The sequence below is a fragment of the Kogia breviceps genome, chromosome 18, assembly GCF_026419965.1.
Source record: "Kogia breviceps isolate mKogBre1 chromosome 18, mKogBre1 haplotype 1, whole genome shotgun sequence".
NCBI classification, from domain to species: domain Eukaryota; kingdom Metazoa; phylum Chordata; class Mammalia; order Artiodactyla; family Physeteridae; genus Kogia; species Kogia breviceps.
The window spans coordinates 19,199,669-19,210,000 of NC_081327.1; the positions used below are offsets into that span (position 1 = coordinate 19,199,669).

A 10,332-nucleotide genomic window follows, 5' to 3' on the forward strand; every position below is an offset into this window, starting at 1 on the left:
TTCATTTTATCATATTGAATACTGTATTTAATATGAAAAATAAAGCTATAAGGTTAAGTTACAATTTGAAACTTTGTTTTAAGACTGAAGCTATGAAGTGGGGCAACACTACTTCATTTGGTCTTCAGCAGAAAATCTAATACTTCTTTGTTCCTACTACCATCTTGTTCCATGAGGGAACATCTTATATGCAAGAAGAAACATAAACTACATAAACAACAACAGGCTCAAGATGAAGTTGAAGAACATGAGAAATTATTTAATGACAGTACTCTTGAAATTATATGTCTGTAAAGAACACCAGAATAATCCCACAGTGAAGTTTGTTTCTGGGGGAAAATCTAACACGGAAAGCCTCACTTGATAAGCAGTTGGAGTTGGGGGCTCCTTTGTGTGTATGTGATTGTACTCTTGGTTGTTTTCTTTTTTGTGGGGGATTGGCTGAGAGAAAAAGTTTTTAACTAAAAATACATGCACAGTTGATCAAAATTTACTAAAGAACAAATCTTCTACATTTTTAGACAATCTTTTAAAGAGTCCTCTGTTCTGATCTGAATTATCCATTAACTTGTGGGAATTCAAGCTCACCCCCTTATTGTTAAAATACATATTCATAAAACTTTTACAGTTGTGCTGTTCTAGTTACAAATAGCTTCTACTTTTCTAGGACATAATTTCACTTTGTTTAAGCAAGAATTCATTAAAGAAGCTATAAATAACCTTTAAATATTTAGCCATGAACAGAGGGTGGACTGGCCTTGATGGCTTATTTTAGTACTAATGCAGAATGCTTTTTAAAAGCTACATTTTAGCATGCATCAAGCTAATGATTAACACTTGCAGTGTAATTTTCAACGTTAGAATAAATTTCTCTTTATTTTAAGGAGTTCTACCAAAAGAAAATATGTTTTTCAATCATTTACTACTAGGAAAGTAACCTTAAAGAACAAAAATGTTTGGGAGATTAAAACATACAATTTCTTATTTTAAAATGTTATTTACTTATTTATCTATTTATTTATTTTTATCATCTAGACAACCTTTCCTTCTCTCCCAAAACATAATGCCAGTTAAAACAGCACACACTAGGGAAGAACTGCCTATGGATTTGTAAGAATTCAAGGATCCACTGTGTGGTGCATTTAACATATATATGAATCAAAGACATTTCTATATTTGATTCTGAATCATAAAGTTCACAACATTTTAGAGACCAAGTTTCATAAAATTTTTACTTAAAAAAACTTTACAAAATACCATTCTTCCAATCAAAGAAACTTTCCCTTGGGTACATGCAGCTTTCTGTCTTAGAGATTACAGAATGACAGTCAAAGGGGGAGAGATTTTTTAAATAACCACCTAGCTGCAAAACCTACAAGAAGTAGATTTTTTTTAAAGTGCCTTTAAAATGCTAAAGCAAGTAATATAATTGTTGATTCTATTTGAAATTTTAAAAGTTTCTTTAAAATCGCCCATATGGTACGCACAATATCACAGCTGGTACAAAACTACCAGTATTTAGTTCAAAACACAAAAACAATGCATATGAACAGTATTCTTTGAAAAATAATTCAAAATGCTGCCACTACTTCATAAGGCAAACTTAAACAAGAGTGTTGACAGTATTCAGAGAATTAACGAAACAAGCTGAATATTAAAAGTATTTAAATATTTACTCTGATTTCTTTTTAACACCATTGATAACAGTAAGAGAACTTGCTGTCAAATTAACTCAGAATGGCTTATTTCAAATTACATGTAACATTTTGCTATATATATTCTAAACAATTGCAAAACTAGGTTTTAGGATGTAAACTCCCATTTCCTAGGCAGGCCCTAGTTTTTCTGCTGCAATCTGGCAGCTTTGAACTTTGAAACCCTCTTTGTAGTTCCTTCTGATACTTCTGACAGAACTTCTTTTCGTTCTGGAATGGTGGGTAGCACAGGATGAGCCATGGCTGGGTGTGGTGTTAAGGAAGGTGACAAAAATTCTTTTTCTATTACAGTTCCAGAAAAAGCCTGGAAGACAAAAGTCAGATTATGATAATAAAATGCAAATAAGGTGCCCACAAAATCTTTATCCTGTATTTGCCAATTAGACATTTCTTTCCATTGAAAGTAAATTCATAAGATTTTTTTGATAGACAGAACTATAATATCAAAATACAAATTACTCATAGAAATCAAGTACCATTAAAATATATCTTAATTACACCACCAAATATAAGTAGATTTTTTAATAGTACACAGGCAACAAAAATGTAAAAAACACGTTCACATGGGATTTTTTTAAATGGGTAAATAAAAGGTCCACAGCTTTCATACATTCCATTTATATCCAGACCATGCTGTGAAAAATAATGTATTAAAATTAAGAATTCTATTAGGGTGTCAAACATCAGCTGATGAATTAGCTATCCTATGGCGGCCATGCTGCCTGTAAGCCAAGAGCTTAGTTTCAGCAGCAGTGACATCTCTTAGGTGGTGTTCATTCATGCAATTATTTGAGTATTTTATTGCATCTTGCCTCATTTTTATTTGAGGTCAGTGGAAACTGAAAATTGAAAGTGCTGGTGCTAGTGGAAATAAGTATCAGTCTCAAATTTTCATACAATTAATTCAATGAGAGAAATCAAGGCACCACAAAAAATGATTCTTTAATTTCAACCAGATGTTTGCTGGACTTAATTTTGGTCAACTGTATGTAATGTATGTATGTAATGTGTACAAAATGATGGAAATAAAACCAAAGATATGTCTTTCTATGTCTTTTTATGTACAGATCTATCGAAATCAAGAAGTTATGATTTTTTTCCCCAAGATTTCTAGTATTTGAAACCCCCTCACTTTCATCTTCTAAAGACTCTCATTACGTACAAACTAAAATTTGACATGTAAACCTTCATGTATATTTAGCTTGACTTTGTCTACCAAGTGTACAAAATGACAATGTATCACTTGAATAGTTTAAAAAGCCAACCTCCACCAGCTTGCCCCACCAAAGAAACAAAAGCCAAAAATGCCCTGACCCTCCCACAGTACTTTGAGACCTTGGGTGGAGTCCAGCTCTTAAAAGAAATTCAAAGTTTACTGTTCTAAAAACTCTATGTTATCACGATGAGCACAGAGACTTATTATACTAAAAATGCTTTTGAAAAAGAGACTATTTTAACATTTAAAGATATCAAAAAAGATATCTTTCAAAGTACTTGCCATAATCCCATGAACTATTTATTCTGATGTTAAAAAATTTATAGCCATCTAGGTGCTAACTGTATCAGTTCAATACAAAATGCAAAGCTATTAAATAGGATGAAATGAAAATAATTTCCAGACTTGAGCTCTAGCTATACCACAATATATTAAGTCCTTAGAAAAACCTCATTTTCAGACACTTAAAAACAGCAAAATTCTGCCACCTGTTTTTCTAACAGTAGGGAAGACTATTAAATAAGTTAAGATACTCTCCAGGTCAACTGAAATCATTATATTGGGAGAAGGGAAGGAGAATATCCTAATTACCAATGACCCCTCCATCCCCAGTTACCATTTAGTACAACTAGTACCACTTAGGGACTATTTAGCAAAAGCAACAGAAGTTTTACATATGTTTATTCATATATAAAGATCTATATTTTTCTATGTGTTTGACTTATACTCAAATGGGTATATCAGTTTGATATGGGTATGAGTTCCCCAGTCTTCCTAAATACTTCTTAAATTAAAAATCTGAAATACCCACCAAACATAAGAGTAAAAAAATATCAAGTCTGGATATAATGGAAACCATAACATTCCTATTTTGGTATCTCCCAATACCCCTCCTTTCCCCACACACAAAACTATGTACAACATGGTTGGTAAGAGTATATGTGTGTGCACTCATTTTTCTGAGGAGAGGACCTCCAGCTCTCACTAGATTGTAAAATGGCTCCACAATTCCAAAGAGTTAAAAATTTCACTGGCACGAGCCAAAACACAAAAGGACTATAGATAATTATCTGTCATGTATATATTTTTACTTTAACTCAACCAAAGCATTTAAAAGAGAAAAGTACAATCTGCTACTTGAACTAACGTAAAATGACTATAAGTCTGATCTAGTGGAATTTATTTAAAATAAGCTGCTAAATAATTTTCTAGACATGGGACTTCCCTGGCAGTCCAGTGGTTAAGTACCCATGCTTCCACTGCATGGGGCATGGGTTTGAATCCTGGTCGGGTAAGTAAGATTCCACATGCTGTGTGGTGCAGCCAAAAAAAAAAATTCTAGCCAAAAATGAAATACATATGCTAATTAAGATACTTTAAAATTCCTATTTCACAGAAACAGAACTTCAAGAGTGGTAATACTTTCATTTTGAACCACTTTATTTTAATACCTATATTGTGTTTCCTAGTGACTATTAATTTTTTATAAATTATTAACTATCAAAAAAGTACAAGCCTAGAATTAATTAATTAGGATCTATGACTTTTGAGACTAAATATATGTACGAACTAAAGAAGCTACAAGATAAACAATGCCATTACTCTGTCGATTAACTTCAATAATTATATAAAATAATTTAAGAACAATAAGATTAAATGATTTCCAGACCATACCTGGAAGATACAGCAGCTACAATTTTTAAAAAATCTTTTCAACTCCAAAATGGGGAAAATGAATTGCATACCCCTTTGAAATGGAGCTACCACCACCTTTTTAACTCACAAAAATTGGTCAAAGATACTATATAAAATAAAGAGTTAAAGATACACATATACCTCAGGTGTTATTGATAAAGGCAAAAGTTTCTTTTGATGATTTTCTTGTTGTTCCTCGTCCAAAACGCTCTCATTAGCATCACTACAAGTGGCCTCTTCACAGCTAATGTTCCTCAAGACTCCCCGTCTATCATCGAAGTCAGCAGCACTGCTTTCACTGGTATCACTGCAAACACTGTTCTCTCTACTACGAGACTTCAGGATGGACTTACGAGGGACATATTCTCCATTCACGATATCAACAAAGACTCTATAATATTAAAAAAAAAATACTCTTTAGTTAACTCATAAAACTGAGGATAAATTTACAAGGATTTAAAAAAATCTTTTCTAGGAATTAATCTGAAATGTTCTATTCAAACTTATATCCAAAATTTTCACCCTCACAATAGTTTTGTAGCCTTGAATGACATATTTACATTACTTTTATTATTGTTTGGCCTAATAAAATACAGCTGTTTATTTATACACATGTTCTGGGTGACAACAGAGTGATTTGCCAAAATTCTACATATATTTTAGACCTGCTCAGAAGTCATTTAGCAATTTTCACTATTTTACAAATAAGCATCATGAAAACAGTAGTTATTTTCAAATGACAGCTTTCTCAACAAACACTACAACAAAAAATTGGAATAGCATACTTAACTTTGATTCTGTGGAAAGGTAAAGCACATGCCCAGCACTGTCATAGCTGTGATAGGAAAGTGCTGCCCCAGCACACTAGAAACACAAACTTTCATTCTAAAGTTAACATACAACATTTTTTGACTAGATTGGGAATGTTTTAAAAGCACTGGCAAAGAGGGGCAAAAGCAAAAAACCAAGCAACATTCCAATTGCTCTGAACTGAGAAGCTGTGGTGGGGCTCAGCAGCTCCTGTGAGAGCCTTTAAAACACTAAGCTAACTATCAGAATACCTCACTTTTCAGTGAGAGCCTTCTGTGTTACAAGCAACCTTTTCCTGTATATACTCAGTTGCAAAAAATGAGAAGGGAAGAGCAGACTGCTCTGCTATCTGTGAATACCACTCACCTGTAAATGTCAGCAGGAGTCCTGATTATAGGCAGCTCTTGGGGAGAATGACCACTGCCAGAGCTGTTCTTTCGCTTACGTTTGGCTTCTTCTTTCTTTTCACTGAATTTTAAAGTGGTATTTTTTCCAGTATTTATTCGTACCTAAAAATTTCACAGCAAAAAATTATGATCCTTTTGAGAAATCAAGGCCAAAACTAAAACCAATAAACTCTACAATTAAAGAAATAATAGTAATAGAGGCAGTTTACATTTTTTGACACTGAAATGATGTACATTATCAGCTAAGGCTAACAAGTCCTTATCATACTTCTACAGTATTAAATTATACCTTAAGTGACCAATTCTAGTCATCAGTGACTTTATTATTATACAGAAAACAAAATACATACAAACTAAATGCTAGATTATTATAAGCTTTCACATCACCCATTACTTTGATATAAGTCTTTGGCTTAAATCATGCATTTCAAAACAAACAGCACAATTAACCAAAATAAATATTCAGTGGGAATATACAATTTAAGTCATAAAAACAATATTAGATAATGCTTAACTATTTAGAATTTTTAAAATAACTCTATTTTTTTTTTTTTTTTTTTTTTTTGGTGGTACGCGGGCCTCTCACTGTTGTGGCCTCTCCCGTTGCGGAGCGCATGCTCCGGACGCGTAGGCTCAGCGGCCATGGCTCACGGGCCCAGCCGCTCCGCGGCATGTGGGATCTTCCCGACCCGGGGCACGAACCCGCGTCCCCTGCATCGGCAGGCGGACTCTCAACCACTGCGCCACCAGGGAAGCCCAATAACTCTAATTTTTAAAAATTTAAGGACCAAAACTAAAAATCAACCCTGTTCAGGATTAATACATTATTCTTCTATCCCTACTTGGCATTTATACCATCTTTCCATATTAATGACTGCTATTCCCCATAACATTCCTGCAAATATTATTTATTCTTCCTGTTTTATTTAAATGAAAACTAATTTAAAGCCTGAAAAGAGAATCACAAAACAAACTTTTTTCCTGGCTAATAGGTCAATTTTTTCCAAAGAATTCCAAGATGCTCCTTTTAGTCTGAAGTATTAGAATATATATTTTAAAACACCATGTAAGGGCTTCCCTGGTGGCGCAGTGGTTGAGAATCCGCCTGCCGATGCAGGGGACACGGGTTCGTGCCCAGGTCCGGGAAGATCCCACATGCCGCGGAGCGACTGGGCCCGTGAGCCATGGCCGCTGAGCCTGCGCGTCCGGAGCCTGTGCTCCGCAACGGGAGAGGCCACGACAGTGAGAGGCCCGCGTACCAAAAAATAAAAAAATAAAAAAAAAATAAAATAAAATAAAAAATAAAACACCATGTAAGTATTTCACTTCACATTAGAGCACGGAAAACTTGACCTAAGAAATAGCAAATATGTCTTAAACACGTTTCATTAAATAATAATCTCAGGCATTTAAGACTACTACCACAGACCTTTACCTCTGATACTGGCAAACCCTGCAAGGGTACCTTGTTGTGGTTAAAAAAAAAAAAAAAAAAAGCACCAACCTGAGAAAAAGGAGTCCCTGTTTTATTACTAACTAGCTCTATGGTCTTCTAGGCCCTAAGTTTCCTCGAGAAAGACAAATTAGAAAGATGAAGTTCCCGGTAGCTCCTTAAAGCAGTATTATGAGGCCAAAAGAGCAAGGGAATGAGTTTAAGGTTCTTCCTTCAGTGAGATCCTACCTGCTTTGATCTGGGATTTTAAAACTGGGTATTAAGTATGGAGGGAACAAAAAGTCTTTTGATACTAAGAAAACTTAAAAACCTGTATTAGAAGATCTCTCTGTAGTAACCCCCAGCTCTAAAATATCAAACTTCTAAAATCATGATTACCACCCAGAGATGTTTATATTTAATTTGTGAGAAATGGAACTAATTTTTACTTCCTTCTAAATCTTTCCTTTTTGCTCATGATGCTCCTATTCATTTTATGCCCACATAGAAACAACCTGATATAATTAAAAATTTAACGAATGCAAGTCACTTTCGTCTTAAATACACCAAAATGCCCAAATTAACCCTAGAATTCTTAAGAAAGCTTTCTGATGAAGGACAGGTGGAGTTACAGTAGTTGTCACTCAAACTCATCTCCTTCCAGACCCCCAAATTTCAAATTCTATTGTGCCTTCAGAGAACAATGGACCAATACCAGCTAACTATCTAGACTTTTTTTTTTCCTTTTTCTTTTTAGATAAATCAGTCAGAGCAAAAGGCAAAAGATGGTTTTCTTGTTTGGCACTATCAACAATATTAATCCCTGTTAATATTGTTCTTTTAAAGAATATCATAGATGATCTCTAATATTCAAATTATATGAAAAATTAGTAAAGTTAAAAGTATACAAACCCTCTTAGGTTCGACAGTATGAGAAAAATATATTGTTGGTATAGAATTATCTTCAGCCCCTAAGGTATCATGGTCATTTTCATTATCACCATCATCATCATCTTCTTCATCTTCATTATTGTGATAAGAATTTGAACCATTCATTGAACAGTTCCATTGACTATTCACTTGACCATTGAACAGTTCTGAATTTGTAACATTCTGATAACAATTGCTGGGAGTGAGAGAGTCCGTTACTTGATTCATCATATTCACACTTATGTTCTGATCTTCCTTTTCCTCTTCAGAGGACGTATCTTCTCCATTGGCAATCACAGTATCAGGCTTACTAGAAAAAGAAAATTAACAAGATCAAACAAACACACTAGAATTTTACATATTCTAATTTGCACTTAAGTTCAAAGGGTAAAAACTAAGGTTTTGCATAAGGTATTTTTAAACTAGATTTCTAGGCTAATAAAATGTTTTGAAATGAATTAATAAAAAAGTTTCTATGCTAATTCTACATGTTGTAGTTATTCAAACATAAGTAGAATACAGTAGATGATTTTTCTTTATCTTTGCAAGGAGGATATTGGCCATATACAATAAAATACCATACAAATAATACAATCGTAGATTTGTAAGAAATCATAGAGAATATGTTATCTCTATTTAAAGACCAGAAACTACAACCACAGAACTATAACATATTCTTTTCTATTTCTATAATCAAAATATTTTATAAGCATGTATTACTGTAATTTTTTAAAACAAAAGATTTCTACATACGTACATGATTTATACACATACATACACTTCTCATGCTTCATTCTACAAAGGATTTGAGGACCTTATAAAAATAATAAAACCCAAAATGCAACGAACTGAAATAACATCACGCAAAAGTAGAAAAAGAATCATGACCAAGAAAATCATAAGATTAAAAGCTGATTTACAAAAATTAAACAGTATCAGTTAATCAAAAAGACCTAAGTATAAGTGAAATGGTAGTGAAAAAAATATCCTTTGTGGGCTTCCCTGGTGGCGCAGTGGTTGAGAGTCCACCTGCCGATGCAGGGGACACAGGTTCGTGCCCCGGTCTGGGAAGATCCCACATGCCGCGGAGCGGCTGGGCCCGTGACCCATGGCCGCTGAGCCTGCGCGTCCGGAGCCTGTGCTTCGCAACGGGAGGGGCCACGGCAGTGAGAGACCCGCGTACCGCAAAAAAAAAAAAAAAAAAAAAAAAAAAAATATCCTTTGTGCTTCATGTCTTATTTTTCACAGTAACTAATTCTGCATATCATTTAAGCAAAATAATATAGGAACTTCTATAGTAACAGTTTTCATTGAGCACTCTGATAATTCTGAGTGAGTGCTAATAAGTATTTCAAAGGGCAATTTGGTAAAGTTTTTCATATCTATAACTACTTGACCATATTACAAATTACCTGCTCAATAAGCAGAAAAGTTTTGCAAAGGAAAGCAAGGATAAACATTTCACAGCAACAAACTTAAACTGAATGCACATATTTCTTTTTAACAAGTCATTCAAACATACAGCATTATCTTGACTACAGTATAAAAACTCATTTAAAATATAATATATAAAGCATCCATAATTATTAAAAGTGAAGTATCTGGTATATCTTACTTTATTATACAAAATAGGGCTGAAACCTTATAATAAAAAATAGGAATATTGATTTTGTGTATCTCTGTACACACACGCACTGGCACGTGCATGAACACATGGCCTTAAAAGAAGATATTCTAGAGAATATTTATTTTAGGGCGGTAGGGTTATTGATATTTTAGTATAGCATGCTTTTCTGTATTTTCTTCAATCAGCACATATTTTATAAGTAAATGTGTGTAAGGAACTTTGTCATTAGGTACCTATCAATAGCAATTTCACCCAGCAATTCTTCTTGTCTCTCTAATTCTTCAAGTCGATCCCACAGTTCCTTATCAGCAAGCAGATCCTTGGATTTTAGATCATTTGAGAATTCTGCTTCAAAAATATCTGAAGTTTTTGGTTTGGAGTGAGGTTTATGAGCAATTCGGTGTTTTGCTATTTAAAAAAAAAAAAATGGCTGTTAAAAGCCAATTTTTAAAAGGCACAAACCTAGACTTAATAAGATTTTCTCTTGGGGTGAGGGGTTG

The 10,332-nt window shown here is 33.8% G+C and overlaps 1 protein-coding gene across 1 annotated transcript in view; it reads right to left on the reverse strand.

Annotated features, from left to right (window-relative positions):
- Window positions 1–233: 233 nt before the first annotated feature.
- The window catches only part of URI1 (URI1 prefoldin like chaperone), a 66,905-nt gene continuing 56,806 nt past the window's right edge, over window positions 234–10,332 (reverse strand). Inside the window, exons 7-11 of the mRNA XM_059044467.2 lie at window positions 10,066–10,240; window positions 8,188–8,515; window positions 5,803–5,945; window positions 4,768–5,017; window positions 234–2,019 (exon numbers count right to left, since the gene is read on the reverse strand). Coding sequence (XP_058900450.1) covers window positions 1,837–2,019; window positions 4,768–5,017; window positions 5,803–5,945; window positions 8,188–8,515; window positions 10,066–10,240 — 1,079 coding nt within the window. The 3' untranslated portion in view covers window positions 234–1,836. The remainder of the gene's footprint in view (window positions 2,020–4,767; window positions 5,018–5,802; window positions 5,946–8,187; window positions 8,516–10,065; window positions 10,241–10,332) is intronic.